The sequence below is a fragment of the Nycticebus coucang genome, chromosome 6 (genome assembly GCF_027406575.1).
Source record: "Nycticebus coucang isolate mNycCou1 chromosome 6, mNycCou1.pri, whole genome shotgun sequence".
Classification (NCBI taxonomy): domain Eukaryota; kingdom Metazoa; phylum Chordata; class Mammalia; order Primates; family Lorisidae; genus Nycticebus; species Nycticebus coucang.
Genome location: NC_069785.1, coordinates 101,618,309 through 101,641,839, shown reverse-complemented (window position 1 = coordinate 101,641,839; position 23,531 = coordinate 101,618,309). Strand labels below are relative to the sequence as shown.

At 40.7% G+C, this 23,531-nt stretch overlaps 1 protein-coding gene across 4 annotated transcripts in view; it reads right to left on the bottom strand.

Moving 5' to 3' along the window:
- The window catches only part of ADAMTSL3 (ADAMTS like 3), a 406,539-nt gene that overhangs the window by 57,452 nt on the left and 325,556 nt on the right, over positions 1 to 23,531 (bottom strand). For all 4 annotated transcript variants that reach the window (XM_053593613.1, XM_053593612.1, XM_053593614.1 and 1 more), the window contains exons 21-23: positions 8,723 to 9,794; positions 3,347 to 3,474; positions 95 to 223 (exon numbers count right to left, since the gene is read on the bottom strand). In XM_053593613.1, coding sequence (XP_053449588.1) covers positions 95 to 223; positions 3,347 to 3,474; positions 8,723 to 9,794 — 1,329 coding nt within the window. The remainder of the gene's footprint in view (positions 1 to 94; positions 224 to 3,346; positions 3,475 to 8,722; positions 9,795 to 23,531) is intronic.

The window sequence follows — 23,531 nt, the reverse complement described above, 5'->3', positions numbered from 1 at the left end:
ATTTGAGTTTTAAGCCTATCAGGCTGAGGCCTGGAACACGTGCCAGCTGGTGGCTCCTAGACACCCACCCTCCCACTGGATTGGCCATGCTTACCTTTCACAGGACATCGGATCGTCACATTTGCTTGAAGGGCTGCCTCCACGGTGCCTCCAACCACAATGGACAGATGGTTGTGCGCTGGTTTGGTGATGTTTCTTTCAACAGACAAGATGACAGGTGCCTCTTAATTCAAAGGGAGCAGGAAACTGTGTTAGGTTCAGACTCTCGCTCTCTGATAAACCAGGTTGCATTTGGTGAACTTTGTCGAGCTCTCTGAGAGTGGAGGAGGGGGTGGGGGGGGATCCTGCTCATCCTGTGCCATCAGGACTGAAACCTATGTTGCGGGAGGTGCCCAGTGGACAGCCAGATAGGTGGATAGATAGATGGTTGGATGCATTTAAAGGTGCACCGCATGGTCAAATATAGATTATGAGAATATTTTAGTTTTGCAATCAAAATGGTGGATACATTTCTCTTTGATAATTTCAAAAAGAAGAAATTCAGAAGCCTAGAAGAGCTAAAGGAAGCATGGCAGGGCAGGAATATTATCGCTGCAGTACGGCCCTGGATGGGGCAAAGCAGGGCTGAAACACACCAGGGTCCAGGACCTCTGATGAACGATGTGAGAGACTGGGGGAGGGGGCTGAGGAAGACAGAACGGAAGGTCCTGATCCATTCTGGTAACTCTACCTTAAGGAGCCCTCTCACGCTGAGCTAAGAATAATACAAGGTTCTACTCCATTTAAACAGTTCTCGAGTGTCCAGATGGTGGCCTGCACCAGTGTACAAGATGAGAAGGGCCTTCTCTCTTCATGCCCACAGTCTGCTGGTGCAAAGAAGATGCCCCCCAGGTATTTTCTAATACGAAGTTACTCTGCATGTGCCAGGACAGGCTCAGGGGGGTGGCAGAATAGAAGCAGGCTCAGAGCTCATTCACAGCTCCCTGCAGAAATATGAGACAGATGGGAGTACCCGAGTCCTGCTCAGCCTCTTCTGACAAGCTGTACATGCACGTGGGCAAAATCTCTCCGCCCTTGAATCTCAGTAAAAGGATTGAGCTTGAAGATCTGAAGATCCCTTAGGTCTCTTTCAACTGCAGTTCTCTCAGCCAATGTGTGGTTCAGAGAGACCCTTTCTGATCCTACTTAAATAAACTAATTTCAGTCCAAAACAGAAAGGCAAATTTAAAGACTATTAACTGCAAAGAGGCCACTTGAAACATTCTTTATATTTCTCCACACTGCAGAAGGTCTCGAGGGGGAAAATGTCTTAAGTGCCTAATTTATGAGATTAGATTGTATGAGGTTATTACAAGTGGATTAGACCTGTCTACAAGACAAATTCAAAGTTGACATTTTAATTAACATGAAACAAATATCTGCTTACATTTCTCATGGAAAAAATAATAATAAAAACAAGGCCACAGAGAGTCAAGAACCCATTCAAGGACTTCTACTTCCTTTGGATTTTAATACTTAGTTAACAGATTAATGTATTAATTCACTCAGGAAACATATTTTGTGTCTGATGAGCTGGACAATGAGGAGTACAAAGTTGAAAAACATACATTCTCGCCCTCCGGGAGTTCCTAGACCTGTAGGAGACCCCACTATCACGTAGGGGTGTGGGTGCGGAGAGAATGGGACTGGTTACCCAGGGGTCTCTTGGTAGCCTGTGGTGGTCACGGAAGGTGACATCCTAAGAGAGAATCTTTGGCAGAGCATTTCTTTACATTAGTGCCGCTGCAATCCTCAGTTTCCTGACACACTGTCTGTACCCATACGTGGGCTCCTGGAGGGAGAGGCTGCACTTACCCAATTTTACCACCTCTGCATAGTGCATGAAACAACTGGTAATGGTAAGCACGCATTTTAGGAAAGAAAGTCTAGGAACAATGGTATTTGGGACTAAATGTTACTTCCACCGTGGAGTGTCTGGGGTGATGAAATTTACCCCAAGTACTAAGAAGACAGGAACCCTTCCTCAGGAAGGGGCTTTGGCTTTGGCTGTCACAGCTCCTCTGGTTCCTGAGGACTTGAACCAGCTCTGCCTGGAATCTGGAGTGTTCTGGGATAGGTTTCGACTTGAGAGCTACAAGGTGGGCTCCCATCCCACTAGGAATTCCAGAATCTTGGAACTGATGTTTTCTGGAAAGAAGCTGACACTCACAGGACAGAATGACCCAAGAGGATCAGGACTTTGAAAACCAAAGCCTGAAGGCCCAGCCTTGGGAAGACAGCTAGGGAAGGGCTTGCAATCTTCAAGCCGTATGTGCACATTCAAAGGCATTTTAAAATCAACTGGTCCAACCTCTTGATTTTTAGATGTGAAATGCCTGACACAAAGCTTGGTAATTAGTTGACTATATGCTGGATTCCAGTCCCCAATATCGTCCACCTTGTCATCTTAGTTCATTTGAGCCACAGACGCCAGAAACCAGAGTAAGAAGTTGTGGGGTGGCTCTTTTGCTTTGTTTTTAATCCTAAAACATGAGCTTGCCACAAGGAAGCATTGCCTGCAAGCACCTAAACATGTTCCTTTATGATAAAAGTACATTTTAATATCAAAATGACACTGTCCACTGCCTGTGGACACACACACTTCCTGGCAGTGTCTGTAGAACCGGCAGGTACGCCGCTGGGAGGCGTGTGCCAGCCTGGGAGGAACAATGATGCTTTCGCTGACTGGGGGAACTTTAAAAATTCAAAGTCCATAATATCAAGCTTTGCCAATTAAACTTGTGCTCATTAATTCCCAATTCTTAGAAAGTGAGCTCAGAAGCAGCCATGTTCCAAGTGTGGTCCTCAGACCACTAGCATCGAGCATAATTCAGGATGTTAAAAACACACTGATTCTCAGGCAGTGAGATTCTCAGTGGGTGGGGTGCTGGCCCCATATACTAAGGGTGGCGGGTTCAAACTCAGCCCCTGCCAAATTGCAAAAAAAAAAAAAAAAAAATAGCCAGGCGCCTATAGTACCAGCTACTCAGGAGGTTGGGGCAAGAGAATCGCCTAAGTCCAAGAGTTGAAGGTTGCTGTGAGCTGTGATGCCACAGCACTCTACCGAGGGTGATAAAGTGAGACTCTGTCTCAAAATAAAATAAAATAAAATAATAAATAGAAACACCAATTCTCAGACTTCATCCTAAATCACAGTCAGAGCCTCTGGAGGTGGGCCCTGCGAGTGTGTTTTCAAACCCCCCAGGTGATTCTGATGTCTGCTAAAGAAAAGCGCTGCTTTAGAGTTTGACGTTAGAAACAAGCAAACACAAAAACAGGCATTCTAGGTTTCAGCCACGGGCATTACCTGCGTACAGCACAGAAGAACTCTCCACATCTGACCCGCGGCGATCAGCTACAGCGCACTCGTATATTCCTTGTTCTTTCCTTGTAGGATTCCGTATCTGCATCTTCCCAGTTCCATCCAGAATGATTCTGTGGAACAATTGGAAAGAGGCTGTGTGCATGGAGCATGTTTAGCTGCCCTAGGCAAGCATCTGGCCTTAGGCAGCAAACTACACAGCACAGGAGAGAGAGAAGTCTTTCCTCTTAGATTCATAGCAGCAGTGGAGCTGGACAGTGTTTGGACATCCAGCCTTCCTGCCTCACTTTACCTGAGAAAAGACTTTGCTGGATGAACTCAATGCTTCATCTACCACTTTTTAAAAAGACAACCTAGCAAACCTATTCATTAGCTGGATGTTAAACCTTGATTTTCAGCCCAAATCCTTTCTAAAAAACTGCAGGTGTGCATTCTGAGTTTGGACTTTCACACCGGAAGTGAGTGGGCTTTGTTCAAGACTGCTTTGCAATGGATTCTTGTCTCATTGTTACTGTATGAAGAAGTCAGTTAAGGTAACGAAGCTGAGTCTGTGGATACACTAGATTTGGACCATGCTGTTAAGAATTAGGACTCAATGGCATGAGTTTACTATAGTTTCCCAATTACTGACATTCCTGAAAGCCTGCATGTAAACACCACGTCAGGAATCAGAGTTGGTCAGGTGTACCCTAACTGATCAGAGAAGTGGGACAAAGTGCTTGTTCTGCTTTTATTTTATTTTTTTTTCCTTAATGATTTGAATGTGCTTCTAAACCCTCTGGATCAGTGGTCTGTATACTGTTTTCCCCCTTCCCCATTCCACTTTATAGATCTTAGCAATTTTGGGCTATTTGGACCTCTAAATACTATCTATTTCTTCAGGAGTTGAGCTGGGCCATGTCTTCATTTCCTGTCCCCCATGTCATTCACCTTATGCTCCAACCATAATGAACTTCTAGCTATTTCCAGAACATTCCATAAGCTTTTATCACCCTGAGCTTTTGCATGTGTTGTTCACTTTATTTGAGGTGCCCCTCCCCCCTTTCTGGCAAACTCTGACTTAACCACTGAGTCTTGGATCAAATGTAATTTCCCCTGTAGAAGTTTTCTCCCAAACTCCTAGAGCTATCTCCTGTTTCCTCTAGGTGTCTTCTTTTCTGGTTCATATATTTATTTGATGACATATTGATTTCTTTTCACTAGATTATGATCTTTTCAAGGGCAGGGGCCAAATCTCATTCACAGTTATGAATTCTCAAGAGCTTAGCACAGTGACTTTTATACAGCAGGTTCTCAAAACCTCTTGATGATTAAATGTATGAATAACAATTAGAACAGAACAGAATAGTAGCACAGGATGAAAGTCCGGAAGGATGCAACCCCCACCCCCACTCTGCAACACGTGGTGGGCAGAAGTCAACACAGCTCAAGCGTCCAGGAGCAACAGGAGGATAGCAAACCTGACTATTAGCAAGGCAAGATTTTCACTGTCAAATCCCTACTGAGAGGAAATTGTTGGTGAAAAACAAAAGTTTAACCGGTAACCCATACATGAAAAATAACACACTAAAATGTTTCATAAATTATTTCATATGTACGTTTGTATGATTTAGCAATTATCAGCTCCTTTGTTTTTAAGCCTCAACTCAACAGTCCAGCGAGAAATCACTGAGGTTAGAAACAGCTAGGCATGCACAGCCCTGAATGACAGGCGGGCCCTCCAGGTACTAGGCCGGAGAGCCTGCAGGTAGAGTTCCTCACAGGGTCTGACCTTGGCCTCTGCTGCACAATCTTACTCCTGAGTATTAACAAACCTGATCACCCCATAGACAACACCCCTAATTCACCCGCACACAGCCTTCCCCTCCTAGCTGAGATTTTGTACTTAGTTGATCCCCAAACACCCCCCCACTCCTACATAGTATCTTGTAGTTGGACAGAGACTCAGAAATTCCATTTCTGTACTGCTTCAGTTGAAAAAATTTGTGAGATTCAGAAAATATACTAAAGATAACCTTGTCATGTCAGGGGAATTAAACACAAATTAAACAAAATTAATTGGATAAGTTTCAGAGAAACAAATGGAAATAGATGTTAAACTCTTAAAAAGTTAAAATCAAGCAATTTTACTACACATACGAAATTGCTTCATTTTCAAATGGTTGATCCTTATAGTACGTAGAAACATCTGAATAGGATGTACTATATCAAAACCTTTTTTTATTTTTATTTGATAAGAGCCCCAGAAGTCTTAGTCTGAGAAACTTATGTGAATTCCATTTTATCAACTCAAACTCTTTAAAATCAACTCAATTACACAAATATTTACTTATACTAACCGTACACCTCAACCTTCTTAGCCTCTGTTTTCTCACAATTTATGACATGGAATTGTTGAGCCATGTCACCAGTCTTCAAAGGGTAAAGAGTCCATGAAGTTAAAACTATTCTCATAATAATACTAAACCATGTAAACACTCCATACTGCCTAACACATAAACCACATGAACTATTTTCTTTTTCTTTTTTTTTTGTATGAAAGGTTTTTGTTTGCGAAGGAGGGATGTTGCAGAGCAGCACCAAAAAGGAAAGAAAAGGGGAGAGAAAGAGGGGGGAAAAGAGAGAGAGAGGAAAGGGAGAGGGGGAGAAAGGAGAGACCAAGAGAAACAGAGAGAGAGAGAGAAGAGGAGAGAGGAGGGGAGAAAGAGAGCGAACTATTTTCATAACCATAGCTTTTTCACTTGTTGGCCTTTGCAGTGACAGTGCAAAGCCCGGCTGTACAGGTGAGGCTGTGGCAGCAGATGGCACCAGGAGTCTCTGCATTGTTGACTTGCAATAAAAGAAAAAGGCTGATTTCACCTAAGAATGTCCTTAACGAAGTAGGAAACCTTATTCACCTTACTAAATCTTGACCCTTGAGTCATATCTTTTTAATAACCTGTATGAAAAAATGAGGAGAAAAAAGCACTTGTGGGGCATGCTAAAGGACGTGGGCGTGATTGTCTGAGTTACTAGTTAACTAGCTGCTTTTCTCATGAGATGGTATTTACTTGAAAGAATGATAGACAACTATGACAAAACAGTTCACACTATGATTTGCACTTAGGCCATTAGCAAGTATATACACTTAAAAGGTATACACAGCTCACAATCAAGGGAGCCAGATAAGTCAAGGAAATAATTGACTGTATTTATTGCCAATATTAACAACTTGAGCTTTCAAGTGAAAATCAGAATTTTGAAAAACTAGTCTCCACCATTTTGAGCTTGACAGCTTCCCAAAATATAAAGACCTTTTTTTTTTTTTGACAGTCTCATCTCAGTTGGCCAGGCTAGAGTGCCATGGTATCAGCATAGCCCACAGCAACCTCAAACTCCTGAGCTCAAGCAAGCCTCAGCCTCCAAGCAGCTGAGACTACAGCTAATTTTCTATTTTTAGTAGAGGTGGGGTCTAACTCTTGAGCCCAGGCATTTCTCTTACCTTGGCCTCCCAGAGTGCTAGGATTACAAGTATGATCCCCCACACGTAGTCTAAATATGGTGGTAAGATTAAAGAATATGTGTTTTCTTTTATATTGTGTAATGAAATGTGTCAATATTTGGAAGATCTGTATGACTTAGTGAGGCAATGTGTTCCAAATGACCAATACACATACCATGTTACAAAATATTGCCTGGATAAAAAAAAAAAAAATCTATTCAAAGTGTAAGATAAACCAGTAGATTTCAATGAACAGAGTACTAACATTTCATTAACATGATTTCAGATTTCAGATTCCAACCAACCTTTTGGAAACTACCATTTGTCCAGTTTTAGTGTAGGCCTACAGGAGAATGTTCACAGTGATCTGAAAGAGTATTAGAATATTCCTTTTTCCAACAAACATATCTGTATGAGGCACACTTTTTTCTTCATATACTTCAACTGAAACAACATGTCACAAGACATGCAGAAACAAGAATAAGGCTGTCTTTTAAACCAAGTCCACCATTATCAGTAATTTTGCTGGTATGGGGAGAGGGGGGATAATGCTTTTCAAAAAGTATACTATTTATGTGAACATGTAATGGTCTTGTTTTCTGAAATGGATTAATAGAGACATTAAATGTTTCTTGGATTTAATTTCTAATAACGTAAATAGCAAGATATAATTCACATTTCAAAAGCTCTTTGGACTTCTCAATCATTTTTAAGTTTAAAGGAGCCTAAGACTAAAAGCTCCAAGAACTGCTAAGTTTTATTTCACTTCTAAAATTTCATTGCACTCTTGTTCAGAGTTCTAGGATAGAAAATAAAAAAAAATAAATATTTTTCTTTTTCAATTAAAGACTTGGCCTCATAGTTTATTATGAAAAAACTTAATTTTACCTGGATTTCTTATAATGTTTCATATCTTAGGCTCAATGTACAAAGAACATGATAAAAATAAAACTTGAAGTTTGAAAGTACCTTTATGGTCTACAAAACAATTTATTTCACATCTGCCGTTTTATTTGTGTCTTTTAACAATCCTTAGAGGTACAGAAGGTATAATTTGAGCTCTTAAGTGCAAATTAAAAAGAACAATGTCTACAGTTTTTTGAGTACAAACAGCAATATTTGAAGACAGTAAAGAATTCAAAAGTAAATTAATACATGTATCTGTTGTCCCTGATGTTTTATGTAAAATGAATGAACTGTGACGTTTTTGCACATAGAGTACACAATAATATGACTTAACATTATGTTTTGAACATCTCACAAAACTGATTCTTTTTATCTAATTTTTAGACTGTATGACATAAAAAAATAGCATGGTACTAGAAAATCACTTCAGATACCCAATATTTCTATTAAGGCTACTATTTGTGTGACATTTAAGTACCACTGGTGTTGTTGAGGAGATACAGCCTTGTCTTTGAATGGCCATGAGATAGCCTAGCCGTGTGAACCTCAGTGACCATTAGAATGGTGAACCTTTTGCCCTGACAACCTCCTGGGGCTGATGTGAGCGCAAATGCAATGTCACAACCCCTGGATACGGGAGAGCTCTGTGAATTCTGATCTGCAGATCCAACATAATGTAGGATTACTACTAGCATGCTTACTTTTTAAATAGTCTTATACTGATTTCATTTTTAAATGTTAAGTGCTGTGCAAAGGGAGAGTCTATACATGCATACACTCATTGTTACTATATCCAATCTTGTACCACATTAAAAAATTCCGGGAAAAATACATCCTGACATTTTCAACTTCCCTTCCTAAAGAATCCTGTTGGAAACACATCTTAGGAGAAGGAATTTGAAAATATTTTCAAGAAAACTGGAATAGCCATTAAGAAGGTACTCCAAAAATGAATGCTATGTTATTTTACTTACTTCACTGAGGGCTGTAACAGTGCTCCATCCTTGGTCCACGTATATGTGGCCTCACTGGGGGTAATAACGTCACACAGTATGTTGATGACCTCTGTCCTTTTTGTGATATATACTATATTTCCAATTCTTGAATTTATTGTTTTATTAAATGAGACTGAGGGAGGTTGGCTTTGCCTCCTGAGGACAGGTCCCTTTGGCTTGAATGTCAACTTGCCTGAGTTCTTTGCATTCGTGCTTTGGGGCACACTTTCTGTCCCCCCCCTGAGCTGAACAGCAGGAGTCACCTCTTCCTGGATGCCCCTCCATTGCCTGTGTATGGGCTGCACCTTAGCTAACTCAGCCACCAACTGGTAAATCACCTGGGATGCCAGGTCGTCACTGACCTCTCCGGTCTCCATGAGCTGACTCATGTTTCTTATCAGCTCATCAAATTGGGCTGCATCCATGCTATAGGCCCCCTGTTTAACTGCCGCTTCAAACTGCTTGTCTTTAAACTCCCAGGAGTTGCTGTTTCCTTCCAAATGGCTGCAGTGGCCTAAAAGAGCTCTCAGGAAAGACTGGTTAGGAATTTGGCCATCACCCAGATAAAGCTCATGTTTGTCACTCCACATCTGCCGCATTTTATGCCATGTGACTCCTAAGCCATTGGCTTCATTGTGGTCCATCCCAGGAAATGCCCTCAGGTGTTCTTGGAGGGCTGGGTGTGCAATGAGCCGGTTATCTGTACCGATGAGCTTCAGCACTGCTGTTTGCTGTGCAGGGCCGGCAATGCACCGGTACACACCGATGTCTGGGGCAGCGAGACTGTGGATCTTTAGTGAGCCAGACTTGGTGACACCAAGCCGTTTGGAGTTCTGCAGGCAATGGCCATCCTTCTCCCACCGGATCAGAGATTTCTGGAATCTTCGCACTGGGCATTTGATAATCACAGATGTATTGGGCAGCAAATAGGCTCTGCTACCGATGGTCAGGTTAATACGCTTCTCCTCCCTTGTCTGAATGTAGACTCTCTGGACACTGAGGATCTGGGGTCCCTGCTCACTAAGTTTTGTTTTCATCTCTGGTTTCATTTCTGCAGGAAAATAAAAAACAGAAGAAAACAAACATCTCAAAAATAAAAACATTTTGATAATAATCTTTCAGTACAAGCAAACAAATGTATCTTTCTAAATTTTCATTTGAGAATGAAAACATGAGTAAGATAGAACAGGCACTCTGAAGCCAGACAAATGTCATCAATCCACAGATTGGAGTAAATTGCACTATCAGTACTTTAGCAACAAACAATGTGAGTGTAAAGAGTTGCATGAAAACATGTAAATTATTTGACAAACCTTGGTTTGGGGAGGCATGAGGTTAGATGGCTTCATGAAATAAAGAGAAGGGTTATTTCTAGATTTAGGGAATATTTGTCCTGAGTCATGATCATATGATGGCCTCATAATTACCCAGCTCCTGGGTACATGTTTTCATTAACAAGGGATTAGTCTGATACACTGGGCCTCCACCATCTGGTAGGGAGGCCTCAGGGCCTACCTTGGAGCCATGGTGTACATCAAATTTGAGGGAGGAAGTGAAAATGGTAACATGAGTGAATGTATTTGAAGGGTCTGAGAAGGAAGATGAAATTGGCCAATTGCAGAATATAGTCCAGATTTGTCGATTAAACTAGCAGGGAGGAGCTGAGGAAGCAAAAGGAAGCTATGATCTAAAAAGAAAAGGTAGAGAGGGGCACAGTGGCTCTCTCCTGTAAACCCAACACTTTGGGAGGCCGAGGCAGGAGCATGGCTTGAGCCTAGGAGCTCCAGACCAGCCTGGGCAAAATAGCAAGACCCCATCTCTACAAAAAACGAAAAAAAATTAGCCAGGTGTACTGGTGCACACCTGCGGTCCCAGCTACTAGAGAGGCTGAGGCAGGAGGATTGCTTGAACCCAAGAGTTTGAGGTTGCAGTGAGGTATGATTGCACCACTGTACTTCAATCTGGGCAATACAGCAAGACCCTACCTCTAAAAAAATAAAAAAATGTTTAAAATGAAGTAAAGAAAAATGAAAAGATAGAACAGGCACTTTGAAACCAGACAAATCTAAGACTGAATCTTAGCTCTGCTACTTGGATGAGTTCAGTATCAAAACTATGATCACAGATATTCTAACGAATAGCTCTCAAACTTTGCTATACATTAAAATCATCTGTTTTCCAAATCCATCCAGATAAATACAAAAAATGCAAAATCTCTATCTTTTTCTCATGGATGAATATTAAGAATAAAAATATCTGTTCTGAGTATTATTTATTAATCTCAGTATGTGAGTCTCATCCTCAGAAATTCTCATTTATGGGATTCAGCCTGGGTATCAGAGTTTTTAAAAGCTCCCTGAAATATGTGGCAGAATTTGAGGGCCTTTTACCTAGAGGGCACCACTGGATTAAACCAAGGCACGAGCCAGGCATTACTAACCCAGCTTCTTGTATTAAGGAACAGTTCGATGGGACACTGCTGGTCAAGTCAGTAAAAGCAAGAAACAGCCTCTGTGTCGTCTGTGAGAACCCTCCAAAGTCTTCACGACAGGCAATGCCTTTGTGAGACGAGCGTGGGAGGATTTCTTTCTGAGGTTAGCACCCAAATTCATTATATGGCTGACCCTTGAACAACATGGATTTGAACTTTGTGGGTCTGCTGATATGAGGATTTCTTTTTTCTGAAATGTCATCATACTGAGTGTGCCCGCGTCTCCTGCCTTCCCTCTCACCCCCTCCACCTCTCCTGCCTTTGCCCCCAGACACCAAAATCAACCCCTCCTCTTCCTCCTCCTTGGCTTGCTCAACAGGAAGATGAGTCTGGCTCGGTGCCCATAGCACAGTGGTTATGACGCCAGCCATATACACCAAAGGTGGTGGGTTCAAACCCAGCCCAGGCCAGCTAACCAACAATGACAATTGCAACAAAAAAATAGCTGGGTGTTGTGGCGGGCACCTGTAGTCCCAGCTACTTGGGAGGCTAAGGCAAGAGGATTGCTTAAGCCCAAGAGTTTGAGGTTGCTATGAGCTGTGATGCCACTGCACTTTACTAAGGGTGACATAGTGAGACTCTGTCTCAAAAAAAAAAAAAAAAAAGAGTCCTTTGTGATGATCCACTTCCACTTACTGAGTAGTGACTACTTCTACATTTTTCTTATTAATATTTTCTTTTCTTGAGCTTACTTACTGTAAGAATACAGTATGTGATACATGTAACACACAAAATTTGTGCTATTTGACTTTGTGTTATCATAGGGAAGGTTTCCAGTAATCAGTAAGCTATCAGTAGTTAAGTTTGTGGAGAGTCAAATACCACTATGAACTTTCACTGTGTGGGATTATTAGATTAGACCCCGTCACCCCCACACTGTTCAAGAGCCAGCTCTACTCTGAGTAATTCATTTATTTCCTACCTGATGAACACTGAACTTGTAATTTGTCAGGTGGCTCTTTTCATGATGATTGCTGTGTTAACAAGTTTAGAGCTACATTTATGCCTGTATGTAACAGTGGTTATTACTCACCTGCTCCTAATTTTACTAATATGCTTGCACTTTACGAATATAAATGGCCTATTGTAACAAGGCAGGGTACGTACATCTCTGTGTGTATCTACCTACGTGTCTATCACTATGTATTGTTAGTTAGAAAGATACAGTTGAACACCTTGTGTTGTTACTGGTCTTTTGGTGGTAGAAAATAGAAAATACAAAGGGGGTTGAAGTCAAACTTTCCAATTCACGCAACTGAGGAATATGTGGAGATAGCTGTTAGGGTAGCAGTGGCTGCTAACAGATGGGGGTTAAATGCTTGGACATTCCTTCTCTCACTGGGATGGTGCATAAACCCACACAAGGACTTTCTAGCTGGATGATTCAAGCTGGGGATGAGCTAAGGCTGGTGTGAGGGCCACAAAGCACCCTCACACCCTGGGAGCAATATGGAAATGGATTCTAATTAATTTCAGATGCATTGGTACCAGATATCTTTTAGCTGAGCTAGGGCTTAAGGTGAAGGGACCCCTGACCCCTTCCAAGGCAGGTCGTGGAGCATGAGTCTTGGTGAAGCGCCTGTCTGGGTGGCTGGGTAAGCCACAGGAGAAGCCCAGCTGCTCCCTCCGGCTGCATGCCCTGTGCCCCAGCCAGCCCCCTCCCCACCTCTGGGGTGGCAATTGTGTACACTGGGGTTTACAGCATTTCAGGTAGCAGTTATGCCTGGGTACCGGATTGGGCTTTCATCCAGAGACATAAAATCCTCAGCTCCACTATGCTTCCAGGGTCCACAGTTGAGCTAGTTGCTGTCTTGGGACTCCCCTGAGTTCCTTCAGAGCAGCGCCTGGAGAGTGGCCTCACTGAAGACAGTTCCTAAGCATGAGTCTGGTCTGGTTTGGGTACCTGCCTCTTCTCACCTCTGGAGATGCCCGCAAATGTCAACCCTGGCTAAGCCCAATTAGGCCGGGGCATTGTCCAGTCTGCAGAGAGTGGCCAGGTCTCTGCAGCACCCTGTGGCAGGGGCTGCTGGGGCTGTGCCACAGTACCCACTCATACCTCCACCTCACCCATGTGTTGGATGAGAGAAATGCCATATTTTTGGCTTTTCTAGAAAGTGAAAAGATCGTTCTTCTTCATGTCTTTCTTCTGGGTCTTTTTGCCAGCCTGCCATGCTCAGTGAAGGCCAGCCGCAGGTGCCAAGGCCGCTTATAACAATGGCCTCAGCTCTTTGCCTGTGCTGCATTCAGATCCCCAGTGAGACCCCAGGTCCCATTCTAGGCCCCTGGACACCCCTGATCACCGGTTCCAGGAGGAAGCCTTTCCTCCCCACATTCACTCTTCCTCTGGTCCTCTCTGCCATTCTCTACTTGCCAGCACCTGGGGATGTTTTAACTTCTCATGTGCCAGTTAAAACAAATGGGATTGCAGGATGAATCCCATTTTCTCTTTCTGCTCTAATTTTTTCCTTGGATGGTCCTACAGTTTTATTTTATTTTATTTATTTATTTTGCAGTTTTTGGCCAGGGCTGGGTTTGAACCCGCCACCTCCGGCATATGGGGCCGGTGCCCTACTCCGTTGAGCCACAGACACCACCTGGTCTTACAGTTTTAAGTAACAACTCTAGGTTGATGCCTCTTGAGTTTATCTGTTTAGTTCAGATTTCTTTCTGAAGTTCCAGACCTAATTATCCACTGCTTTCTAGAAATCTCTTCCCGATATCTCAAGTTTAAAATAGCATCACAGCTCTACTATGAAGCTAAATTATAGCTTTCACATGAAGGCTATAACCCAACAAGACTATGAGGAAAGGGCCAAGGAAGGGGAAGGGAGGGGGGAGGTTAGGGTGGAGGGAGGGTAATGGGTGGGGCCACACCTACGGTGCATCTTAGAATGGGTACAGGTGAAACTTACTAAAGGCAGAATACAAATGTCTACATACGTTAACTAAGAAAATGCCATAAAGACTACATTGAACAGTTTGATGAGAATATTTCAGATTGTATATGAAAACCGCAAATGTCAACACTAATTAGTGTTTGCACTAATGTACACAGCTATGATTTAACAATAAAAATAAATAAATAAATAAAATAGCATCATCTAAATCTAAACCAGTGGTTCTCAACCTGTGGGTCACGACCCACAGGAACTGTATTAAAAGGTCGCGGCATTAGGAAGGTTAAGAACCACTGATCTAAATACACTATGTGCCCCCTCATCCCCCTCCTAATTATCCTCTTATTATATTCCCTAAATTAATGGCATCAGGTTCTAACGATTTCCTCCAGCCAGCTACTGGAAAATCACCTAGACTTCTTCCTGCCCAGTGGTATGCTGCCCAGCCTCTCACTGACACACAAGCCGTCACACCACTAACATCTATTTCCAATTCTGCATTCAGCGAGGTCACAATGGAAGCCAGAAACGGGCTGTGGTGGAAGCATTTACACTGAGGAAATACGCAAACATAACAAGTGACAGCCACTCCTACCATACTCCTGGAGCCGGTTATCAAACATTCATAAACACCGTCCCTGTTCTTGGGCCCCTCACTCTTGTCAGGCATCAGCAACACATCAGTTGTTTAAAAAACAGCACATTGTTTTTTAATAAAATTTCAGGTTAATATGGGGATACAACCTAATACACAATTAGGTTGCATAGTTCGCTTTTGTAAGGTTAAAGTCCCAGTTGTAGTTGTGCTCTTCACCTGGCAAGTGTGCTGTACACCTGTGCCATGTACCTTTTTGGTGGGAAATTACTGAAACCCTTCCTTCCCTCCTCTTTTCCTGAATTTAATTTAGTTTTTCTCTCATGTGAGTATGTAATTGTTAATCTACTAGTTCCCATTTAGTACTGAGTACATGTGATGGTTGGTTTTCCATCTTATGATACTTTGCTTAGGAGAAGATTCTCCAAATCCAACTCAATTGTTATAAAAGGTACAAAAATTCCATTTTTTTCATAGCTGAATAATATTCTACAGTATATGCATACTATAGTTTATTAATCTAGTCATGCGCTGAAGGGCACTTGGGTTGTTTCCCCACCTTTGCAATTGTGAATTGTGTTATTATACACATTCAAGTGTAAATGTTCTTATGGTAAAATGTCTTTTTTTCTTTTGGACAGATACCAACAAATGGGATTGCAGGATGAAATGGTAGGTATAGTAGTAGTTCTCTGAGGACTCTCTATCCTTCTTTCTATAGAGAGTGTACTAGTTGGCAATCCCTCCAACAATGCAAGAGGGTTCACTCCTCTGTCTACCCACACCAGTGTCTGTTGCTTTGGGACCCTGTAACATGGGTCATTCTTACTGGGGTTTGGTGATATCTCCAAATGGCTTTGATTTGCATCTCTCTGATGATTAGGGATGATGAACATTTGCATTTCTGTGTTGATTTAGGAATAATGAGCATTTTTTCATGTGTTTGGGGCAATTCCTCTGTTCTCATGAGAAAACATTCTGTTCATGTCTTTTGCCTCGTTTTTAATAGGGTTGTTTGATCTTTTCTTATTGATTTGTTTGAGTTCTTTGTATATTCTGGTTACTAGCCCTTTATTGAATTGGTAGCACACAGATATCCCCCTCCATTCTAAAGGTGTCTCTTTGATTTGTTGATTGTGGTCTTAGCTGTGCAGAAATGTTTTAACTTGATCAGGTCCCATTTACTTATTTTTGTTGTTGCTGCAATTGCTAGTGGGATCTTCTCACAAATTCTTCCCTAGGCCACTAAGATTAAGAGATTTTCTCACACACTCTTCTAGGGTTTATATAGTTTCATGTCTGATATTTAATTAATTGTGAGTTAATTTTTGCAAGTGGTGAGAAGTGTAGGTCCAGTGTCCAGTCTTTTGCATACTGCTAACCAGTTCTCCCAGCACCACTTATTAAATAGGTATTCTCTTCCCCAGTGTATGCTTTTGTTTGGTTTATTGATGATCAGATGGCAATATGAGGCTGATTTCATCTCTAGATTCTCAATTCTGTTCCATAGATCAATGTCTATATTACCGTACTGTTTTCATCACTATAAACTTATTATATAATCTGAAGTCTGATAATGTGATGCCTTCAGATTTTTTATTTTGTAGAATTCTATTGACTATTTGAGTTTTTTTCCTGGTTCTATATGAAATAAACAATTTCTTCATTTCTTCAAAGTATGCTGTTAGCGTTTTAATGGAGATTGTGTAAAATTTGTAGATCGCTTTGGGTAGTATAGACATTTAACATTGTTGATTCTTCTAAGCCTGATATGTCTTCCATCTGTTAATAGCCTCAGCTATTTCTTTTCTCAGTATTTCAGAGATCTCTCTGTAGAGATCCTTCAGATTCTTTTAAATATATTCCAAGGTATTTAATTTTCTTTGATGTTACTGTACAGGATACTATGTCTTGATTTGATTCTCAGCTTTACTGCTGTTGGCATGCACTATGCATGAAAGCTACTGATTTGTGTACACTGATTTTATATCCTGAGACATTGCTATATTTCTTTATCAATTCTAAGAGTCTTGTGGTTGAGCCCTTGTGGTTTTCCAAGTATAAGATCATATCATCATCAGAGAGTGAAAGTTTGACCTCCTCTGTCCCTATTTGGATACCCTTGATATCCATCTCTTGTCTAATTGCATTAGCTAGGACTTACAGCTCTATGCTGAGTAGTAGTGGTGATAGTGAATGTCCTTGTCTGGTTCCATTTCTAAGTGGGAATGATTTCAGTTTTTCCCCATTCAATATGATGTTGGCTCTGGGTTTATTGTAGATGGGCTTCTATCAGTTTAAGGAATGGCCCATCTTTGGCAATTTTCTTAAATGTTCTTATCAAAAATTGATGCTGAATTTTGTCAAATTTTTTTTGCATCTATTGAGAGGATCATATGGTCTTTGTTTTTACTTCTGTTTATATAGTGAATTATATTTATGGATTTGTGTGTGTTGAACTAGGCTTGTATTCCTGGGATAAAACCCACCTGGTCATGGTGAGGTTTTTTTTTTTTTTTTTTTTATGTGTAGCTGAATTCTACTTGCTAAGATTTTATTGATTATTTTTGTGTCAACATTAATTAATGATACTGGTCTGTAAGTTTTCTTTCTTTGCCATGTCCTTTACTGATTTTAGTATCAGGGTGATACTTGCTTTATAGAATGAGCTGGGGAGTGTTCTTTCCTTCTCAATTTTTTTTTTTTTATTAAATCATAGCTGTGTACAGAGATATGATCATGGGGCATCATACACTAGCTTCATAGACTGTTTGACATATTTTCACTGCTCAATGTTTTGGAATAGATTCTGCAATACAGGAACAAGCTCTTCTTTGAACATTTGGTTGAATTCTGGTGTGAAACTGTCTGGTCCAGGACTTCTTTTATTGTTGTTTCAATTTTGGTGCTTGACATTAGTCTGTTGAAGAATTCTGTTTCTTACTGGTTGATTCCTGGGAGGTAGTGTGGTTCCAGGAATTTGTCGATTTCCTCCTCCTTTTCAAACTTCTGGGCATAGAGATTTTTGTAGTAGTGAGTGAAGATATTTTGTATTTCTTGGTACCTGTTGTTTCCCCATTTTCATTTCTGATCCATCTTACTTTTCTGGTTCTGGTTAATCTGGCCAAGGATTTATCTATTTTGTTCATTTTTTTCAAAGAACCAACTTTTTTTTTGTGGTTAATCTTATGAATGGTTCTTTTGTTTTTAATTTCATTTAGTTCTGATCAAATTTTGATAATTTCTTTTCTGTTAGGTTTGGGATTATATTGCTCTTCCTTTTCCAGTTCCTTGAGATGATTCATTAGATTGTTGATTTTGCACTTTCTGATGGGGAATTTAGTGCAATGAATTTTCCTCTTAGGACCACTTTTTCAGTATCACATAGGTTTTGATAGCTTATGGCCTTATTTTTTTTTTTTTTTATTGTTGGGGATTCATTGAGGGTACAATAAGCCAGGTTATTGAAATTGTTAGGTAAAGTCCCTCTTGCAATCATGTCTTGCCGCCATATTGATTTTCTTCTTTATCTCCTCCTTGACCCAGCTATCACTCAGCAATAAGTTATTTAGTTTCCCTGTGTGGGGATGAGTGGTTCTGTTGGAATTAACTTCTACTTTTATTCCATTGTGGTCTGTAATGACACATGGTATAATTTTTTTTAATTTGTTGAAGCTTGTTTTGTGACCTAGGATGTGATCAACCTTAGAAAATGATCTGTGAGCTGATGAGAAGAATGTACATTCAGTAGTATTGGGGTGAAATGTTCTGTATATGTCTGTTAAGCCTATTTGTTCTAGAATTAAATCCAAAATTTCTTTGCTTAATTTCTGCTTGAAGGATCTGTCCATATCTGTTAATAGAGTGTTGAAGTTCCTGGCTATTATAGTGTTGTAAAATTTGTTTTATAAATAAGGGGCTCCTGCGTTGGGTTCTTAAATATTTAGGATTGCTATGTCTTCTTGTTGTATTGTTCCCTTGGCCAGTACCTAAGGTCCATCTTTGATTTTCTTTACTTGTGTTGGTCTGTGTGTAGTGCAGGCCCTATACTTCCTGCAGGGAAGGTCTAGTAGTGACAAATGTCCTCAGCATTTACATGTAAGAAAAAGTTGTGATTTCTTCATTACATATGAAACTGAGTTTTGTTGGATACAGAATCCTAAGCTGACAGTTGTTCTGTTTGAGAAGATAAAAGATAGGAACCCACTTTCTTCTGGCTTATAAAATTTCTGTTAAGAGATCACCTGTTAATTTTATGGGTTTACCCTTGTAGGTCAGATGATGTTTATGCCTCATAGCTTGTAGAATTTTGTCTTTAATTTTTACTTTAGCCAGGCTAATTACAATGTGTCTAGATAGTCTTTGGGATAAAATCAAGTGTATGATGTGTCTAGGAGATGCTTTGTTTGTATTAAGTCATCCTGGAGTTTGATAGCCATCTGTTAACTGTATGTTTGAGTCTCTGTCAATGCTTGGGAAATTCTTTAAGTAGAGCTTTCATCCTTTGCGGAGTCACTTCTTTCCCTCAGGGATAACTATAATTCATATGTTTGTATGCTTTGCATACCCCTAATCTCTCTAAGTGATTACTCTGCCCTCTTCTGTTCTGCCTTTTTAAATGATTGGGTTGGCTCAAGAGTCTTGTCTTCAAGTTCTGAGATTCCTCCTTCTCCGTGGTTCTTTAACATCTGATTGTTTTCATCTATATTTTTTATGCTATCTCTCAAAAAGTTGCTTCAGTTATTTTTGATGGGTTTATCTTTTAGTCTTCCTACACCGGATATAGGTGATTTATCCACCACATTTATAGCAACAGAGTATTTGGTTAAAGAAAAATTGGGGGATGAACTTAAAGGGTAAAATTTCTGTTTGATTGCTTATTTGCTCATTTATAATTGGCCATAAGATGTTCTTTGTAAGCCTTATGGTAATCTCAAATGAAAAAACCTACAACAGACACACACACACACACACACACACAAAAGAAAGAAATTAAAACATGCTACCAGAGAAAATAATTTTTTTTTTTTTTTTTTTTGTAGAGACAGAGTCTCACTGTACCGCCCTCGGGTAGAGTGCCGTGGCGTCATACGGCTCACAGCAACCTCCAACTCTTGGGCTTATGCGATTCTCCTGCCTCAGCCTCCCGAGCAGCTGGGACTACAGGCGCCCGCCACAGCGCCCGGCTATTTTTTTGTTGCAGTTTGGCCAGGGCTGGGCTTGAACCCACCACCCTCGGCATATGGGGCCGGCGCCCTACTCACTGAGCCACAGGCGCCGCCCGAGAAAATAATTTTTAAGAAAGGAAGGAAGGAAGTCATAAAAATAAAAGACAATGAAACAACCAGAAATGAAATAACAACATAGCAATAGTTATGTCCTTACCTATCAATAACACCAAGTGTGAACAAACTAAACTCTCCAATCAAAAGGCATAGAGTGCCTAAATGGATAAAAAAAAAAATCCAAGATCCAACTATATGCTGTCTACAAGAAACCTTAGTCACACTCAGACTGAAAATAAAAGGGAAGAAAAATATATTCCATGTACATGGAAACCAAAATACAACAGTCTTTTCATAAAAAGAGACAAAGAAGATCATTATATAATGATGAGGTCAATTCAGCAAGAGGATATAACAATTCTAAATAATATGAACCCAACATACAGAGCAAATATTACTGAAGCTAAAGAGAGAGACAAAACCCAATATAATAATCATTGGAAAAGTCAAAATTCCATTTTTAGTATTGAACAGATCATCTAGACAGAAAATCATCAAAGTGAAGAGACAACACATGGAACGGGAGAAGATGTCTGTAAACGATCTGACAGGTATAGAATATGTGAATAACTCTAACAGCTCAATAGAAAAAAACCAAATAATCCTATTGAAAATGGGCGATGGATCTGAGTAAACATTTCTCAAAGGAAGACATACAAATGGTCAATGGTTATATGAAAAAAATTCAACATCATTAGTCAGCATAGAAATGCAAATCAAAAGTACAGTCTCACCCCAGTCAAAAGTTTATCAAAACGACAGGCAATGACAAATGTTGGCGAGAACATGGAGAAAGTAGAACCCTGGAACACTGTTGGTGGGGATGTAAATTACTGAAGCTACTAAGGAGAATAGTATGGAGGTTCCTCAAAAAGCTAAATATAGAGCTACCATATGACCCAGCAATCTCTCTGCTAGTTAACATCCAAAGGAGGGGAATTCAGCATTTCAAAGAGATATCTGCACTCCCATGTTTACTACAGCACTATAGCTAAGGTCTGGAATCAATCTAAGTGTTCATCAGTGAAGGAATGGGTTAAAAAATTGTGATACATATACAGGAAGTCCCTGGGTTAGAAATGATACAGGTTCCGTAGGTTTGTTCTTAATTTGAATTTGTACATAAAGTTGAAACAGGTAACTACCTATTACAGGAATGGCCTCCATTCACAAGTGTTAGTTGTATGTCAGGTGGATGTTTGTAACGCAGGGACTGCCTGGACATAGTGAAATGTTATATAGCCATAAAAAGAATGAAATCCTGTCATTTAACTACAACATGGATGAAACTAGAGAACATTATGTTAAGTGAAATAAGCCAACCACAGAATGACAAATCTTGCATGTTCTCATTTATATGTGGGAGCTAAATGTTAAAAACAATTTATTTCCTAGAAACAAAAGATGCAATAATTTTTAAGTGGGTGCCTAGGGAATTCCAGCTACGAAGAATGGTTTCTATTGCAAGAGCAGAAAGTCTGAGGAGCTAAGGGAGGTATAGAAGAACAAGAAGTCACAGTAAGGCATTAACTTCAAGAGCAGGAGTAAGCTGGGGGTCAAAGGAAGAGAAGAAAGTTAGTTCTGAGTTCCAGTAATGAGGAAGTCTACATTGTCACCATGCTAAGGTGACAGGAGGAGTGGAATTGACAAGGCTGGGGACATTGGGATATCATATGTTGGAAGAGTTGTCAATACAAATGTTGATTGTCCTGGATGTTGGCAAATGTAGGAGAGGAAGAACAGACCTGGTAGTGTTGGTGTGTCCTGGAGAAAGGTAGAGAGTGCTTTCAGATCTCCATGTGGGGCCTTTGAAAACCTGATGAGGGTAACCTAATGGGGCAGAGATAGCAGGGTCAGGGAGGAAAGGAGGATGCCAAGGTCATCACTTGGTCCTGTGATGTGGGGTGGGGAGAAGAGGATGCTACCCCGTTTTCCCGAAAATAAGACATCCTCCAAAAATAAGACCTACTTACAGGAAAGATAAGATATCCCCTGAAAATAAGACCTAGCACATCTTTGGGAGCACACCTTAAAATAACACACTGTCTTATTTTCAGGGAAACAGGGTACATGAGAGCATGGAGGGAAAGGCAAACTTTCAGCAAGCAAGGGCTGGTGATCAAAGGTGACAGCATGAGGCCCAGCTCAGAGCAACTTGGCTGTGCTGGGAGCATGCATTCCTGCCTCTTGTCTACTGCCCTGACCTACATGTTTGGCAGGCTATGGAGTAGGGTGGGGTAAAGAAGAAATATTAGTGTCTTTTTTTCTTTTGTCTCTAAAACTTATAATTTTCCCTGCTCTCCACTGCATGCCATGCTAATTTATAATTTCATCTCATACCACATTGCATGCCCCAATAACCATGATGTATTCTCACATGTTATTCTGTTATTATTTTAGGGGAAGCTGCCAGTATTACTTTAATTTAACTTTCGTATAAGACAGTTCACAGTCTAGCCCCAGTGCTACTCAACCATCCAAAATTAATAAAAATCTGACAGATAAGCAGCTCAGACGAAGCATGACAGTACACTGTATGGTGTGGACGTTCCTGAGTTCCAAGATACTTCACAACATGGAATCTCAAGACTTTGAAATTTTGTTCTCAGAGAGGTTCCAGGAAAAAAATGTTAATGTTGTCCATGAATCAGCCTAGAGAAGCAGCTGAGAGTGTGGGCTAAGGAATTAGACTGACTTGTGTTCAAACAAGCCGAGGGTCCAGCAGGCAGCCACCTTGGGCAAGCCTCACACCTTCTCTAAGTCTTGAATTCCTCCTTCATCTTGTTTTGTTCTTGATCATAGCTCAATTCACCCTCGAGCTCGTGGGCTCAAGAGATCTTCCTGCCTCAGTCCCTCAAAGCACTAGGATTACCGGTGTGAGCCTGGACTAGATTTCCTCATTTTTTAAAGGGGTATAATATCTGTTTACAGTTTTGCTGAGGAGACTAACTGAGCTAGCGCATACAAGGAACTCCACAGACTAAGTGCTGAATCACTTACTACTTTTTTAAAAAAATGTCTGCAAGAGCGTTGTTTTGAAGCTAAGGTTTTACGTATCTATCTCTCTATATTTTTTAATTAGCAGCATTAAAATAAGAACAGTTCATTTCTGATTCTTTTTACCATAAGCTCAGGAAGGTTCCTTAGATAATAGGAACCTTATAAAAGTTTATAATTAAAGGCCATGAAAAACCAAAGAAGGAAACGGGTCCAGAGTCCAGAAGCTGTCTGTCCCATCCCTCCCTCCCTCTCCACATCTCCACCCCTATGCTGCTTACTACTTTGCGACTGCTGTCATGGCAACCCTCAACTCACCTATTGTGACCTTCTCCCATGAAACACACATACACGCAGGTAAACACATACCTGCGTCATGTACAATGAAGCCACATGTGAATGCTACATGCATATCACCTTTGCATATGATGAGGAAGCTGTAATATTAACTCTTTATAGTAAGCTTGTTATTCTTCATTACTTGAAGAGTCATTCAAATTGCCATTTTTAAAAAACTAAGGTA